The sequence below is a fragment of the Vanessa cardui genome, chromosome 14, assembly GCF_905220365.1.
Source record: "Vanessa cardui chromosome 14, ilVanCard2.1, whole genome shotgun sequence".
Classification (NCBI taxonomy): Eukaryota; Metazoa; Arthropoda; class Insecta; order Lepidoptera; family Nymphalidae; genus Vanessa; species Vanessa cardui.
Genome location: NC_061136.1, coordinates 3,013,341 through 3,032,432, shown reverse-complemented (window position 1 = coordinate 3,032,432; position 19,092 = coordinate 3,013,341). Strand labels below are relative to the sequence as shown.

Genomic DNA, 19,092 nt, shown 5'->3' with positions numbered 1-19,092 from the left:
AGTGCTGTTTGTAAAATATTTTGGGGTCAGAAATTGGGACAAAATCATAAGCTAGCGAGGAATTAAATATTTAAGGAGTATGTGTGTTGTTGGCACATCGCCTACTATTTGCAAGTGTCTTGTATTTGTTTATTAGAGAATGTGCTTAATAAATAACGAAGCCAGTGATGACATGACTCGACAGCCGACGTTTTTCCATAAAACGCTTTTAGAATGTGCTTAGTGCCAAATATGTCCTCAGAATATTAAATGGTCTTGAGAATTTTGTGTTGTCTAAATTTAAATTATAACAAAAATAAATCTACTAAAAATATTTCGCAAGTTTAACCTAAATCTGTGAAGAATATTTTGGGATCATTCGATTATCCCACTTTTTCGACGAAGTTGCAAATCTGGCAGAATTTCACCTGACACATCAGATATGCAGGTTTCCTCACGATGTTCTCCTTCATTGTCGAGCACGGCCTGAATTTTAAACACAAATTAATTACGTGAAAACTTAGTAGCTCCGATGGATTAAGAGTCCACGATCCTAAGCTGAGGCCATCTTGGCTCCGATATTCTTGTCTTTTATTCAATTAATGCGCAATTTGTGCGTCGTTGTTCGATTCATAGTGTTAATCAATACTGGTTTTCGTTTTTCGAGCCGACGCGAGAGGTAGGTGAAAGTGACGTGTGGCGTCGTTCTTTCGTTACTCTTAACTGGGTTACCTTAATTTATTTAAAAAAATAACGAACTCTATTGTGAAGTTGACGTTTTGTTCGGAATTTAATAGTCAGCCTCCATTTTTCTCCACCGCAAAAGGCTTGAATTTAAACGCTGTCTTAATAAGCGGCCATAGAAATTTTAACATAGTAGTGCAGCAAAATATTATATTTTTTACCTGAAAGCGAAAGGATTTCGCTCCACTTAATAAGCTATCATAGTATATTACCGTGAAAGATGAAATTTAATATAATATTAAAACATCCATTTTCTAATATAGGTTTTTCAAATAGGCTTTACAAAAGACCATCTCATATATTAATATTAACTTAACTAGTTACGAAACAAAACATGAGTTTATACGAAAACATAGAGTTAATATAAGTCTATAAATGTTTAATATACAATAAAAAGTTATTATAAGTAGGCATTATTGTAGAAAATGAATACGTATTTACCTTTTGAGGACGCTAGAGAATGAGGAAACAGTGTTTCTTATGCAAAATAATCGTACGAGACAATAGGAACTTCTTGTGTAAGTATTTATAGATTTGTCCCTGTTCTCGGTTCGTTGTTTTATCTTTTATTGTTTGTAACGACCCATCATTGGACTTCCGCCTGGTATCTGGTTCCATTTCAGATGCAGTTCTAAAGAGTGATATACAATGAATTACTTCTTTGGTTTTGTTTGATTTATGTGCATATATATTTTTTTTTAATAACTCTTATGTACACATAAACAAACATTCTAAATTCTCGACTCTTAAAAAAAATAAAAATTATTTATTCTTTGTATTATGGAATGTTCTAAACGGCTTAAGTACTTCTATGGTGAGAGCGACTTTATATCATGTTGACATTTTTTATAATTTTTAAAATAACTAACTAAATTTTTTGCTGATAAGTAGTTACATATTTTTAGTAATACCTTCCCTTATGTTAGATACAGATTTTTCCAGTAAAAGAATCGCAAGTATTGACCCTGTTGTTTCTGAATAAATTATACGTTCAAAGATATGAGGGACCATGAAACCTTTTTTGTTGGCGTTTAATAAATATAAACGATGCACACGTGATATACCGATACTAAATAATATCGAAGTGTATAAAATAATGTTTAAGGATTTTGTCTCGCCCCCTTCCTTTGTTGTCTGCACGATGCCCTCCCATTTTCAATCCTTCAATTGATATATTATAAAAAATCCCAACATCGTTTTTCCTGCTTATCTTGTTATAGAGTTTAATAAAAAAAACAGTATATTTTTTGTAAATAGGTGTTGCTAGTTGTAAAATTTACTCCCACATATGAAGTTTAAAATATTTACTCTGTGGCAGTTTCAACCGTATTTCATTTGGATTATACAATATACATACATATGATTGTTTCATACATTACGCCACATCGGTCGATGTTTCTTGTTCCTGTAATCGTGAATTTGTTCTTCCTGTAACAGTAACATGAAGTTATATATCCTCAAACCTTCCTAATTGAAATTTAACGTAAAAATAATCAGTTACCATCGAGGTCAGTAGTTATCAAGATAGCGATTTAACCTTTCAATAAGAATATTACTTAGTATAAAATTATTAAGTTCATGTTTTTTTTTTATGATATAGGTTGGCGAACGAGAATATGAGCCACCTGATGGTAATTGGTCACCATTACCCATAGACAAGGACGCTGTAAGAAATATTAACTATTTCTTAAATCGTAAATGCGCCACTAACCTTGGGAACTAAGATATTATATAGATAGATATCCCTTGTGCCTGTAGTTACACTGGCTCACTCACCTTTCAAACCGGAACACAACAATACCGAGTACTGTTGTTTGGCGGTAGAATGACTGATGAGTTTGTGGTACCTACCGAGACGGGCTTGCACAAAGCCCTACCACCAAGTAGGTAGTATGTTTAATTAATGGTGTATTAATTGAACCTCATTGTAAAATAAGCAAACAAGATTAATTTATTTGATCACTTTTACTGTTCGTTGAATTCGGATTGGATTAAAAGATAACATTTATAATTCCTTGCGCGGCCCCGTGTTTACATCTTAAATAAAGTTTATGATTACGTTATTTTAATGGTTTATGAACATGGTAACAATAAACATTGTAAAAAAGCGATTTGCGCGTTTGTTTTTTTGTGTTTGGTTATGTAGGGCAGGTGAATGTTTGTTAATACGCGTTCATTGTCTTCTGTCTGTGTTTTCACATCTGTACCCGTATTGCCAATATTAAGAAATGCAATGAGTTCTTCATAGGATAAAGATATATATTTCTTATTTTATTTAAAAAAAAAAGACTCAAGAGTCTTTGAAAATAAGACGCGTCCATTGTCTTTGGTTTCAAAGCTATGCCCGTATTTAACAATAATAATAAAAAATGTTTAACATAGAATAAAAAAAAAAAAACTTATTGGTTTTTAAAAAGGAAGCTTCAAATGAATGTTTGTTAATATGCGTTCATTGACTTCTATCCATGTTTTAAAATAATGTCAACGTATTACCATTAAAACATACTGTTACATGTAAACATACATGTAAACATACTTCATATGTAAGTTAGATTATTTGTTTAAAAAATAAGGTTCTAGATCGTGTTAGTTAGTAAAGAAAACATATTATTTAAAATTTAAAGAATTAATTTATTTCATATATTTATATAAATTGATGTTTATCGATACATACATACGAAACTGGTTTTTATTATCAGAGAAATATGTAAAATACGTGTAATGTAAATAGATATGACGATGTATTGGCTAATTTATTGTACCTAAATTATATATTTGTCCAATGTTCCATGTGTCCAAATAGCGAGTTTAATAAGACAATTTGTTTTATTTCGTGAATATTAAAAATAGGTTTCTTTTGTTGGTAGATTTTTGTTCAAGCCCCTCTGGATAGGGATATAGCAGTGGGCTATTGTCGTATTCTGATTTGTGAGAGACACACAAGAGACATAAAATCTCAAATTTTATGACACATTAACGACGTAAGAAACTTTTTTAAGTGCCAAGTGTGCCCTTTGCCTGTCTGTTTGCCTGTTTAAAACAAAAACAGGAAACTATAGTTAATTTGTTTTATTTCTTCCCCAGTAAACCATTAATTAGAATGCTTTCAAGTAATATGTATAATGCAGCATTATTACGAATGTAAACAAAAAAAAATCTAAGCTAAGAAATGCAAAAGTGGGTCATCAGAAACCGATGTTGAATGGCCATTGTTGCAAAGTGCAAGATGAAGCCGGTACATTTAAATTTCGCGTCGGATTAGCGAGAATAGAATACGGATAGAAGAGATACTCTAGAAAAATCCCGTGAACTCGTTATGGCTAGTCTCGAATATGGTAATCGTGTGGGCGTGTTCTGCGATCGTTCTATTTTTTTGTAGAAAATTCGATTCGTTATGTTTTTAATTCGACGTAAACAAAGAACTTGTTTTTTTTTTTGTTTGGAAGTGGTTAACGTGATTTTAATTTAGTGATCTATATAAAAATACTAGCAACCCCGTCCCGGCTTCGCAATGCAATGCTGATATTAAATAAAACAGAATGTCATTATATTCAAAATTTGTTGTGTCATTGGAGAGTGTAAACCGCTACAGGAACTATATTGAGGTCTATCTCGCCAGGGTTTGCAATGTAAGCGCAAAAAATGTGCTTATTTATTATCACTACTGAACCTCTAAAATTAACAGTGTCTACTATATTGTACGTGTATATATATAAATATATACAAACCTTCCTCTTGAATCAATCTATCTACCTAAAAAAAACCGTCTCAAAATACGTTCGAAGCATACGTAGGGACATACAGCGGTAAGCGACTTTGTTTTATACTATGTAATGATTACAAAATATTTTTTATATAACTGTATTGCATTGTTCGAAAGAAACAATAAATAAACAAATGTCAACTTTTTATATCTTTGGTTTCAGTGGGTAGTTATTTATATTCTTCGGTGAATAAAACTATGCGCATCAAATTGTAAATAATGATATAATAACCTCTTTTGATGTAATACTTTTTTATGTTCAAAAATCGAATGATTTAATATTTAAACGTAGTTTATAATTTTTGAAATGTCAACACTGAAATGTTATATAATCTTATCTGGTTTTACTACGTAATCGTTTGCTTTTAATATGGATTAGGTTAGATTTAATATGTTTAATTATTAAGTGATTTGAAAACAAGTTTTACTTGAATTTGGACGTGATATTGATTCGACGTCAATTAGAGTTTTTATATCAATGCGTACAAATAGTGAGTGATGACCACTCGTAGTTATAGGCACTGATTGAAATATCAACAATACGTAGACAGTACATCAATATGTCCGGAATAGTTATCATTTGGTGGTAGGCTTTGGTCAAACCCGCCTGGCTTAACCACTCAACATGTATTCTTGTGCTAAGCAGCAATACTTTGTATTGTTTTGTTTCGGTTTGAAGGGTAAGCCAGTGTAACTACAGGCACAAGGGACTTTTGAACTTGGTTCCATTGGTTAGTGGCGCATTGGCGATGTAAGGATCCTGCGATGTAAGGAGAATTTACCCTCCTATAATATGCATGTGTTGTATATCTTTATAAACTCTTGAATCACTTTATTGATGTAAACCGCCTTTCAATCTGTTGCATAGTTTAAAAGATCTTATCGTACGGTGGGAAGCGACTTTGTTTTATACTAGGCAGAGATTAAACTAATATTCTGAATTTTATTATTTCATCAAAACTTTATATGTAGAGTTATGTTTAGGTTCTTATACTGTGTTACGGCTCCGATTGTTTTTGAGATCTGACCTCGTAACTTATAGCTATTCTAAGTCATGACATCTTACGCAACTTATTTAATTCAAATGTAAGAGTTTCGAATGTGAAAATACATAATTATATTCGGCGTTTGACGGATGTAAAAATAATTAATATTTATCATATTTAAATTTCACACCTTTGTATCAGATTTTTTAGACATTTCTTGGTTTTTATATAATGGACACTATATTTTACTGTGACAAAGTAACATAACTCGTGTTTTGTTAGAAATCATTTCCTGTTTGAGACCATATCTTTTTTATAAAATATATGTTTTACATTATTTTTTGTTGTACTAGTCTGTGTTATTGACAAGATTAGACAATCGTGTGGTGAACAAAGAACAAATCCGATGATGAACTATATTTAAATCCGCTTTAATTTTACTACCAGAGTTTCGATAACAACTTTTCCGAGATTCAAAACGTTACTTTTTACGAATCAATAATGAATACAATAGATTATTCAATCTCTACCCAAAGAAATTACATCTGTTCAGTGTTGTTGTTTATTTGTCTAACACCTTTGGTTGGAAAAATCTACAGGTACCTACTTACATATAGAATATTCGTAGTTGAAATGTCACTATCAAATGCTATTGATATATTGTATATAATAAATAATAAAAATAAATATTGGGTAATAAGTGGAAAATCAGAAATAACGACGGTACCACACTCACCCAGACCCAACACGACATAGAAAACGAATAAACTTTTTCTACATAGATTCGGCCGGACACACTACTCGACCACGGAGGTGACTTGAATTAGTAGTATTTTTTGACAAATATGAATGTATTTCCAAGTCCTAAGTCAAAATGTTATTCTTATATTTAATGTCCATGCAAACATTAGAATGTACAATCGGGGTAAGAAAAGGTTCGTCACCTTAAGATCTATTTAAGTGTGCTCAGTATCTGCGATAATCAGCTTTACCGATTGAGAATGACATATTGCGTCGCGATTATTTGATGTTTAGATTCAAAAGGTACTAAGCTTAAACCTTGTTAAAGGAATTAATTTGACAACTGACGTAGGTTTTCATACTCTGACTGTACATTCGCTCGTATGCAATAAAAACACCCCCGTTGCCTTTGTAAACGTTCTCGTTTGACTTTTACAGATATTGGCGTTCGTTCTATTGACATGGGAAACGTCATTGTTTAAACCCGCTTTATTTGCATTGATCTTGAACGAGTTTGTTCGCGTACATTTGTTTGTTGACGCGAAATGTGCGGATCGTAATTGTGAATGTACGGTCCTCTTGTTATTGTTTCGTTATCTTTATCCCTATGTTGCCAGTATATAACAATAAATATACATTCAATAAAATATATCTTAGTGAATATATTTTCATGTCTATTTAGTTCTACTGGGTGGACTTTTTAACCGCCTTAAAAATAGGAGATGTTCTCAATATTATCGCGTGGAATATGAACCAATCGTGGTGATTCTTTTTAGGTTAATTTAAATATTTACGGTACATTGTACAATTTCATTGGTTTTGGGCAATGTTTAAAATTTATTTCTAACGTAACTTCAAATAAAAAAATAGAAACTAAGATTATTTATTATTATAAAATTGCAGCCTTTCAAAAATTGAGCGCCACGTGCAAGTCTTATTGGCCTTTACGGAGCCCCAATATTGCAAGTTTCTGTGCAACCATATGAATTAAAGTATATCAAGGTTTATCCATTAAAAATGAAATCTATAAAATTGTATTCATTTCCAAGCCCGAAATTAGGCTTGGAAATGCGTACCGACTCTATACCAAATGTCATAAGAACCAGTCTCATCGTTCCAACGTGATTGAGTAATCATCTTTACACATTTTCGTATATATATGATATGAACAGGCTGTATATTTAAAAATCGAACGGCAAAGATCTTAATTTAAATTCGTGAGCTAGTAAAACAAAATGAACTTCACAATATTTAATATAATTTAACTTCTGTGATTAGTGTTTCAAAGTTAAAGAAACCTTTAGATAGACGAGTTCGAAATTAAACTCAAAAGCAAAGAGTCCACCCACTTTGCATCTTGGTATTCATTAGGAAGTAAAAAGCAGTGTGCCAGTAATTAATTCCGACTTGGAAAACTTTAAAAGACGTCTTTTGACTATAGAATTATAGATTCCTCATGGAACTTCCATTGAAAATGTCAAGACCCTTATGGCAACCCCGTTGCCTACATAGCACCTTGTATTTTTCTTCATTTTTTTTTTGCAAATTTCTACCTACTCTCCATATGAGTCATCATTCACAAGCCATTTAAAAAAAAACTCCTTAATTAGAATAGAAAACAGATTATATTATCGTACTATATATTCTTGATTAGGCAATTTAGATAAATATTTTTGCTACGTTGTCTTAGTATAAAAATAATAAATTATTGCTATGCAAAATTGCGTAGTAATAAGAAATTAATTACACAAATAATAACGTATAAAAAATCCGAATAATATAAATAGCCTTCTTTATATAGATAACCGAATATTTCTGATTGATTAGAAATTAATTAAGAACAATAATATGTTTTCCATTATCCCTTTAAAATATTTGCACAGATTAAAAGATAACAAAATAGTACAAAGAAATTATTGTTTTGATTTTTAAATTAATTTATAAACCTTCATTGAAAATTATTTTGTTTCGTCTTTAGTTCAAAAGCGAATATATTTGTTGTTTAGTATAGATATAACATATCTGTTTATTAGAATATCATTGGTTGCAGTATACAGATAAAACATAATCTTTTTCATACAATAGAACTTGGCATTCTTCTTAATGCCCGTGCATAAAACGAGTTTTAAAAATTCAATACAAGGTCTATGGTTACCCTTTGTAACTGTTATAATATTTGTATGTGGCAATACTCATGAATGCTGTGATAAATCGCTCGTATTCAACGCGTATGCAGTATTGCCGTTTTTTATTATTTATTACTATTTTTATCACAACTAACTGTCTGTGTATCATTACTAAGTATTCTATTGTATTAATTCAGCTACGCGGTTATCAAAAAAATCGTGATTGAAATAGTTTCCATATAAATATCACATACCGTTCCAGTACGTAATATAAATATGTATATGACATAAAAATAAGTAATTCTGGTGTTGACCCAAAAAGTGTGAAAATATTTTTATATATCATAAGTAGGTTTGTTATCGTGACTAGGTCGGCTTTTTGGTTACTTTGTCACAGTATAATCCTCAATATTAATTATTCGAATCAATTAAAAAAAAGGCAGCCAAAAGGTTTGGTAACGGACGTTGAATAACTTTAAAATTAACATGGATCACAAGATTATATAAAGTGGTGAAATGGTGTTACATTAAATGAAACGTATTGCCGCATCGGAAAGCAATAAACCGAGAGATAATGATGACATCTTCCGGACTGATGGTGGAACAGCGGTAAACTAGCCTACTGATGTAATAACACATGCATAGCAAATACGAAGGCGTTCTCCAGTTCCTATTATCTCACTGCCTGAGGCCAGGGACTGATACAAATGCTTTACGACTTACGAGGCACAGGAGTGTAAAACTGTCAATGGACAAACTTCGATTGCTACCGAGAATTTCTAGTACGAAACCCACTTTATTTCCATGCCGTATGAACTATATGAGTTAATTAAATAAATACGAGCAAACAATGTGATCGCTGTTGCCTGTTTTTCTGACGTAACATTACGTATACAGATCCGGAATGCGTAAAAATATCACGACATCTTTATCAATGCCGGTTCTCTGTTAGCGTGTTTAATATGCGGTTTACGTTCAGCTCGCTTCCATGTCAGTTAGCACGGAAGTGTATGTAATCACTCACTGCCTTTGACGCTGCAATAAAAGTATTTTAAGAAATAAATACGTGAAGCCGTCGTGAGTAGTCGTGCAAATAGATACAAATAGTGTATCACACACTTCCTTAGCTGTTCAAAGAATGCATTTGTTCTAAGAACGAAGTCGTATCTCGACTTAAAACTCGATTCTGGAATGTCATATACGCTGACGCTGTCAGACGCTGTCAGACGCTGACATTAATCATTTATTCTTCTCAAAGTATAAAATTTATCGTAGTCGGGATGCGTCGCTTATTTCTACAAAAACTAATAAAAAACATCTTTGTCTGTTTGTCCTTCAGTATAAACGTTTTACGTTGTTATTCTACAGGCGTGAATCCGGGGCGGGTAGCAAGGAAAATCGTAATAAAAAAGGCATGACAATTAACACAGTAATTAAAAAATTGTATGTGTTGTATGCCGACTGTCAAATTTGTTTCGTATAGAATAGGTTTGCTGCAGTCAGGCGAATACTGCTATCGGCCGTTCTATGAGCGTTGCATCGTATCAACATTCCACGTGGTATTATAATATGTCATGACTGGGTCAGACGCGCTATTATCGGCGAATGGAAGGCCACGTTAGCGACTCGCGAAAAATAGATTATCGTTTCAATTTATCACTGGTTTTTTAGAGCTAGTGATTAAATTCCTTTGATTTCTACTATACTATTATTATTAAAGAATTTTGTTGTATTGTTTGTTGATATGGTTTTTTATTACATATAGAGTAATAAATTAAATACCTACTAGTGTAAATTTTCATGTCATAGTTTTATTATAAGATGTGTTATTTCACATTTCGAACGTGAGGTCAAAAGTAATACGGATATGAGCAAGAAATAATAATCGGCATCCATACAGCTTACACTTATAGTAACAACTTTATATAGCAAATATTTGGTAAAGCTATACCCTCATAGCACTAGCACACCAATAATATATAGGGGGGACACGCCTTCGCGAGCGAACACATCTATATATACAAGTTATTCTATGATATTGCATTTTAAATAATATATTAAAAAGGTCAAATCTTAATCGCAGTCTGATTGATATCTAAGGATTTATAGAATAGTATTTGGAATTAAATAAATACCCTGATTTAGAAAATCTTTATCATAATAAGCCATATCTGCCCATAGCGACTTCATAGACATATGAGTTAATATATTTTTTCAGTGTGGGATCCAATATGAGCGCCTGGACACTAAAAAATGCCGCCCCGTTATCGATTATTTGCTTATAGTGAATAGTTTCGATACAAAATGATTGTTACATAAATAAAATGACTCATTTATAGCAGAAAAAAATATTACATGTATTATTAATTATTCATATTTGGGTGATAAGAAAATCACTTTCGATAACGTAATTCTTTTTTCTAATCTAATCTAAATACTTGCCTCCCTGGGCACTGGCCCCGAATGCCTTTAGTGCAAATCCAGCACTGGCTAGACTAGAAAAACATAGTTAATTTTAACCCTGTTAATAAAAATGTACGCATACAATTGTACGTGATGTTTTTTTTGTTATAAGGACCAATACTCACTGAATATATAGCGCTAAAAATATTTAATTATATCATAATCATTAGCTCGCTTATCTTATTTATTTTGGGTCAATGCACTGTGTTCCAAATGTCACTTTAAACAAATTATTTTGGGAGTACATTAAGCTGACGTCAGCTCATCTTGTAAGTGTTTTATCCGGTTAGTTAGTTGGATGGTTAGTATGCAATTAACTTGATATGAGGGCTTTCTGCAAACATATCTAGGTACCAACCACTCAGCAAATATTATAGCAAAAAACAACAATATTCATTATTCGGTTTGAAGGTGATCAAACCAGAGTGAGCTAGTGAAACTACAGTCTTAAGGGACTTTATATCGTATAAATCTTATGACAAAGAAGGTATGATATAAATAATATAAAAAAAAAACAATTGCAAAGATTAATCTAAAATTAGTAATTATCTAGAAAGTCATTTTAAAATAAAGCATAATGGCATTCTTATCGCTAAAAGATCGATCTTTTCACCACTTTCGGATAAAAGAAATTAAGACTGATTAAGAGAACAAGGCAATGGACGATAGCTAACAAAAAAAAGAGCAATATAATATAATCATGGAACGAAATAAAAAAAATACATATAAAGAGGACAACAATAAATCGCATTCCATATTACAATAAAAATAATGCTTTATAATCTCTTGTGCGTCCTATCGTATTTATAAATATCACAGATAAAAAATTCGTATAGCAATATAAAACAAATAAGGCTATACATATATATTAAGTAGTCGACAGCCCTTATGTCGTTTCATCCTGGTGGTATTATTTATTCACGTCTTATTCAGCTCCAAATAGCGGCATTGTTTGTTTGATAAATTGTTTCCATCTCGAGGAAATAACTGGTGTGGAATGATAATGTTACATATTTATTACCACGTAGTTCGTACTTATCGACCAGCACTCGACTTGCCTGCCCTTGAAACACAAAGCAGACATGCATTTGCATGTGTTTTAATATTAAACATGCTCGGAATATAAATCCGTCGCCATGAAAAATCAAATTTGGTACATTTATATATTGTTTTGGGGGAATTTCTTCGGTATCACATTTTATTTATAATGTAAATTCAGACGAATAAATTGATTACCTAATGGTATGTAATCAGCTCCACCCATATCAACATGTTCAAACACGTTAACACAGGATTCGATGTTGTATCACTTTCAACGATACTTGACTGGACATAACGTTAAGGAATAAGGTGATAACTGCAAAGATATTTGCGACTCTTGTGTCCTTTTTGAAAATAAAGGTTTGAGTTTAATTTGCCATACTTCTTCAATGAAAAGGTCATTGTCATTTGATCCAAAGCCTACTGAATGCAGGTACTGTTCCCGGATTTAAACAGTTCTTTATAAATATGACCTATCATGTCAACTGGGTTCGAATTGATTTCAGATTTAGTTGCAATATTGGTCGAAATATTTTTAACAAAACATAATTTGAGTAATTATATTTTTACTACTACTATACTAGCAAACCGCCCCGGCTCCGCACGGGTGCAATTCTGATACTAAATACTCTATTTTTTTTTTCATTACGACATTACATTTGAAACATCTTTACCACATTGTCCCTGTATTTAATACAATAACCTTCCTCTGGAATCTATTATTAAAAACCGCATCAAAATCCTTTGCGTAATTTTAAAGATCGAAGCATACATAGGCACAGACGGTGGTAAGCGACTTTGTTACATACTATGTACTGATTAATACTAAATTCCATTTTTTTTAATGCTTAATACTTTGTTTGAAATCTGACAGACGAGTGCGATAAACCTGTATTGATTTTACTTGTGCCAGTAATACTTTTTTTTTACAACAATCTGTAATCGTAGGTTTATAAAATGTCAATGATCTGATATCTGTGTTATGCTTTTTTCATCCATTGTATGCATATTTTAAAATAATAATTATCGTAATGAACGTACTATGATAATATTTTTTTAAATTTCTATAGCATTCTCTAACCATAATACCATGGCAAAGTAGCGTAGCCTTTGAATTGGCTAGACAGATATTCGTTTCGCCAGACGGCTGTGGTTTTTATGAGTTCTCTGACACGTGAGTGTGCGACGTGACGACGTACCCAGTTTATTACGGCCCTCAAACGCCTAGTAAGGATGTAAAAGTCCATTCAGTCATTGTACTCTCTTCAATGTGTGATGTCTTAAGCCGATTTCCGAGCTCACAGCGCTCTTAAGTAAGTACATTCTGACGCATTAGTATGGCTCATATGTTATGGCATATCTCAAGACCATCTGGTGGAACTATAAAATAATATCCACTAACAATAGTTTCATATTATACTTAACGGTAAACTTTACCAAAGATTAAACATCGTTCAAGTTTTTATCATGAATATCTCTTATCGTGGATGTGATAAGAAGGTTATACTTAAGTCATAGTTTTAGTTGCTGGCCCTTAGGGTATTTTTTATCATCCGGAAATTTACTGGAGGACGAAAACAAGCTTTATTATTTATTGTATCTTAATAAGGAAGAGAATTATAGTATTTTCAATCGTTAATCAAAGCAAATGTTTTTTGATATTTGCGTCATGTCACATTGAGAAACATATAAATACTCTAGTCGTATATTTTATCGGTGATCGTAATACCAAACCTAATAAATCTTTAGTTGAAATATATTCTATTAAGCGTTATACAAACAATTGAATGGCGTTGTACGAGAAATACGATTTTTTAATAAGTGCATTTTCGATTCGGTATTATTTCAAGGAAAAACGAAATTAATTCATACGATAAAGCGCGTTGTTTATTCGTCAAATTGGAAATTCATATATTTTATATGAATAATCCGGGACAGCAATTCAACGCATTTTTCCTGTTACATCGCAACGGAAACGGAAGGAACGCCTGTGATGGTTGTTGCTTCTTTTTATACATGTATTTTTATATTTTAAACAGTAAATACATACATTTGTAGATAAGGATGTATTTAATGATTTGCTTAGTAGCATTGAAACTTGTTAGCGGTAGCAATTTTTCTTTTCACGATTGACAACATGTATTTATAAATTATGAAACAGTCAAAGGTTATGTCACAGATTGCGTTGACGGGAACTGAATAGACAATAACCATTCTCATCAGCAAAAAACGATGAAAAACGAACGTGGGATAGCCGGTTTCATCAATCAAGATCTGAAAGCGATGTTGAGATATGAAAACCATCTTTTAACATTACCTTGTATATTATATTTTTATTTACAATCGACTTTACGATTAATTAATCGATTTGATCGTCGAAATCGAGACATTATAATTGATCTTACATATCACAATTCCATTTTTAAATTCACTTTTTTATGACAATCCATAAGCAAAGTGATTCGTATTTCGAATGTATTCATTTTGCTTATTGCGTAGACGTAAATCGATATTAATGTTTTATAAATATGTACGTCTCAACCAATTTATATCAAAGAAGCAATTTCGACCATGACATGGTTGATCAATTCGTGTGTTTATTATGCACAATCACACAATAATATATTGTACGATTGCGCCACGATACATCTAGGCTACCTGGTTGTTAGTTCATACTGTTCTTAGGGTTAATTATTTTAGTTTGTGAATCACCTTATTCTAATCAATAATAACCATAATTTCTTCACCCAAGCAAAATTTAATGACATTTTTTTCTCGCTTCGATAGTTGTTTTAAACTAGTATAGAGTTTATTCATTTCCCTTTTGGTGATATAATATACATAATAATATAATTATTTAAATCGGAAAATTTTAACAAAACTAACTTCAAGCTTCAAGTATCAAACGAAAAAGTAATTTTCGAACGGATTTAAACAAAAAAGTTTTTTTTTTTTAATAAAATATACTATGACTTGAACAGAAATATGTACTTGTTAAAAATTTAGCAAAGTGATATTTAAGACGATATTTTCCTTCCTTTCTTTTTTTTAAATGACAATAATATAATTAGTATTTATATTTTAACTTGTATTTCCTAACCTTGTGAAAGATAATCGCGATCGTTGTCAATCTAATTTACACGAGGAATTCTATAATAAATATTAATTATTATCAATCTATTGTTTTCGCTAATATTTTATTTATTAATGTTATGTAATTTACTAGTATTGATAAAGTATACTAATACAATGATTATAGATCATTTTCAGTGTTTTATGATAAGGAATGACTCCTTTGGCGCAAATTTAGTGTAATTAGTCAAAACAATTACCACCATACGTACGATAAGTAATGACCAAAGGTCAGCTTAAACGTCCCCTGATATAAATACAGTGATATCAAAAATTTGTTTATTGTTTTCGAGACAGTTTGTGAATTCACACGTTTTAAAAAAAAAGGCTTGTGTTAAAATGAACGATATATTGTTTATCGATCAACTGAAGTGGTTGATCGGACTTGTGCGTATGAAGAGTGTTCTATGTGAGTACTGTTTTGATTTTATATACATACGTAATAATACTCGTGACGATTTATGTATATATCGAGACGTATCGTTTGAGTACAATTGCTTAATAATAAATATTAATGTTGTGGTTATACGTCACGTACTAGCGAGAATTGTGTCTGTTGAAAGGATACGTTCTAATAGCGACCCGACTCCTTTATCTAGTGTCTAAGAATAGGCTTAATGTCTGTGAATTTGCATCGAATACCGGATCTGAATCGGAATGGGAGCGGTGCGAGCACGCGACATCTAGTCCGCCCTGATGTCACTGATCTATTCAGCTAATAACTTGCGCCTGCGCATTTTCAACTCCTATAAATTTTTTTAATATTCTCATACTCGATATTTCAATGATATATCTGTGATTTGTTTACTATAATGGCTTGATAACTCTCTTCCCGTTCTCTAGTTTGTATTTATATTTGTTAGAGAGCCGGTTCCGGAATCTCTTTGATCAATGAAACTTTAACGTCGTAAAAATTTAATGGCCGCAGGAAGTAAACTACTAACGAGTAACAAGTGACTTGTTTTATTATCCGAAACTTTTATAACTTATTCGAAACATATAGACGTTTGATTCGTTGAAAAGTCGCAAGTGTGTTGTTTTGTGTTTAATAAAATTAGAACGTAAATGAATTGACAGAACGTTTGGTTTCCTATGTAAAATATTTGAGATATTGTAACGATCCATTTAATTTGAACGTGCGTGTTGTAAGTTTTCTTTACAGTGAAGTGATGTAACAGATTTAAATGACATAAGTACGCGTGTTCGTAAGGATGATCTGTCCATACGTTATTGGATTATTATTTTGTTGAATACTTTCTGCTATTTATAACCTTCACGTAATAGTTTGATCGACTTAAGTTTTTCGAATTCAATCTTAGTAACATCATATATAGATTTCTGTATTTTCTATACTTTCCTTAACGTTATTGTTGCCTATATAATTGTTTTTGTTATTTGTTTTGATATTTCGAATACTAATTATCTTTTCTAGATAGTATTATCTTTGTATAATACACTCATTTTAGTTTCAGGATGACTGTACTTAATTGCGAAGGTCTATTTATCGTTATCGTCTACGATTATTTTTAATCTATAAGTCAATAACAAATTTTAATCGATAAAAGATAATAAACAAAATATACAATTCCAATAAATATTTGTGATTTCATATCCACGTGGATATTACATCTTCCTTATTTAAATAGTTGAATATATTAAACAAAATTTTAAATAAAGTTTTAGTAGTTGTTCCGTTTATATACAAAAACAAGTCTTTATTCACAGTTCTCTAGAATTGCAATGTTTTACATGCTGATGAAAACTACAGTATTTAAATGCATTTATATTACTAAATTTGACTCAGCACATCGAGGAGTGAGGAAAAGACTAGCAAAGAACGAAGGAATTAGTGTATTAAAAACTAATAGTAATAGCAAAACTATAATCGCACACTTTATATTAAGTGTAATTATATTATTATACATAGCATGTGTAAATGTAGTGACTGCTTATGATCCCTAATAGTACAATGAGTGCAAAATTAATAAATAAAAAACGCTACCTCTCGGAATATGTAGGGTATGTATTAAAAATGTACATTGAGTAAAGTTTAATATTAAATTTCAGCTGTATTCTAACAGATGAAGCTACATAAAAAAAAAATCATGTTACGTAGTTGTTAATCTTTTGAACAGTAAATTTTGTTACACTGTGTTCAGAGTTCGTGTATTGTCAATGTTAATAATAATCGATCCAATGATACGTTATTGGTTCGTTAATAGGTATCCATTAGCGTGTTCACGCTGCACAATTAGACACTCCTTCGTGTGACCAAAGGTGAGCTCTGAGACATTACGACGATATTATTTATTAACGATCGTATTTTTTTGCATGAAACTTACAAAGCGTTGCTGAGAAATAAATCTTAATTACATCTAATTCTTTAGTCTAGGAAATTGTTTTGATGATTTATTTAAATTGAATTCATTAAATTAATGTTACTTTAGTAATATTTACAATCCCCGCGTACTGTTTTAAATATAAGTGTTACGTCTCTTTTGTTAATACGCCGAAAATGGTGTCGCTTTTAATTACTGGCTTATTACGAACCATTTGCTGTCGCACCTTTGCTAGAGATTTAGGGATTTGTCGGTAGTTATTAGGCATTAAAAGGAACTATGTTCTTCCTTGTAGTTCAAGGTCACTGTAATCCAAATTTCATCAAATTCTGTTCACTGGTTTGGTTGTAAATGAGCAATAGACGGGCTGAGTTATTTTTGCGTTTATAATATTATTATAGATAGTTAATTACAGCAGAAACTACTGGGAATTTTCATTCGCTTTTGATTTTGTATTCGCTTTTGTTGTTCTACAATAGTGTCCCGCGCTTTAATCTGCCTTTTGTTTTATAATCGGAGTTATTATTTATTATCTAAGTAACTACTATTTTTTTGTTTTATATGTTGAAATTATTTAATCATTAATCGGAATTACTTCCGCGTAAGCCAAACTTACAGGCATATTTAATATTTATCTTTGAAACACTATTAGTAGTCACAAAAAATAATACCTAATTATAGTTATAAATCTCGTTCTCATGGTTGCAGTTTTTTGTTTGGATTCTTCCTCATTTAGTCATCGGTCTTTCCCAACTACAAACGACGAATGTAGGTCGATGCACCGCAGTTTGGGGAACTGTAATCCGTGAACGTTTGTTAATCTCGCGGAATTAAAATCCGTGACCGTGATGGATCTGTATTACAAATAAAAGTATTGAGGCACATCAAACTACTAAATTCAAATCAAAGTTTTTTTTAATTTATTTACTATGTCGTACTAGCGACCCGACCCGGCTTCGCACGGGTTCAAAAGGTATACTACAGATTTTTTTCTTGTCTCTTTACTATATAGTTCATGTATTAGGTATCTACAAAAATCTTCCTCTCGAGTCACTCAATCATTTAAAGAAAAGCATCTATATTCGTTGCGTAATTTGAAAGATCTAAGCATACATAGGGACAGACTGCGGTAAGCGACTTTTGTTTTTTATGTACTATGTAAATAAGATAAACGAAAGATTATGAACACACGTCTGTGATGTGTATGGGTGTGTGTTTAACTTGAATATTGAACAAAAACAAATCTACTTAACACCTGGGGTTATTTCAAAGTTCCATTGGCTGAAAGATAAGGGATCGTGATGAAAATTAATTATTAAAATTTGTTTTGACCTGACATGTCTTGTTATCGTTCAAATATTTACAAATATATCAGTACTGACGGCTAAAGGGGTAATTAGTTAAACAACTCTGTCTTCTTTTTTCCAATGGCATTCAATAATGATAGACAGAGAAAGACAGTGTTTAAGTAAACTAACATTAAAAACGTTTATCAAGACAAAACATATATATTCCTTTTGTACCGTTTATAGTTGCACCTTTTCATGACCAAATAGAAGTTTGTCAAAAATGCTAGCAGAATTTCCCTGATGAGTCATAATTATCTCAAAATTTTCTTAACTTTCTTGTTTAATATTATTCGTTTATTGCAGGATGAGTACGTTGTATTTAATGATTTAAGTTTTGTTAGTGAAGGCTATTCAATAAAATGTTAAGTAGGTACCTATATGACTGCATGGAACAATTTCCGTCATACAATGTAATAAAGCAGTGCATTA

The 19,092-nt window shown here is 31.5% G+C and overlaps 1 protein-coding gene across 2 annotated transcripts in view; it reads left to right on the top strand.

Moving 5' to 3' along the window:
- LOC124535186 (E3 ubiquitin-protein ligase RNF19B-like) overlaps positions 1–19,092 on the top strand; it is a 64,401-nt gene that overhangs the window by 8,793 nt on the left and 36,516 nt on the right. The window contains exon 1 of one of the 2 annotated variants that reach the window (XM_047111286.1): positions 15,256–15,384. The exons of the other annotated variant lie outside the window; for it this stretch is intronic. Coding sequence (XP_046967242.1) covers positions 15,315–15,384 — 70 coding nt within the window. The 5' untranslated portion in view covers positions 15,256–15,314. Of the gene's footprint in view, positions 1–15,255; positions 15,385–19,092 lie in introns of those variants that run through there. 2 annotated transcript variants of the gene reach the window in all.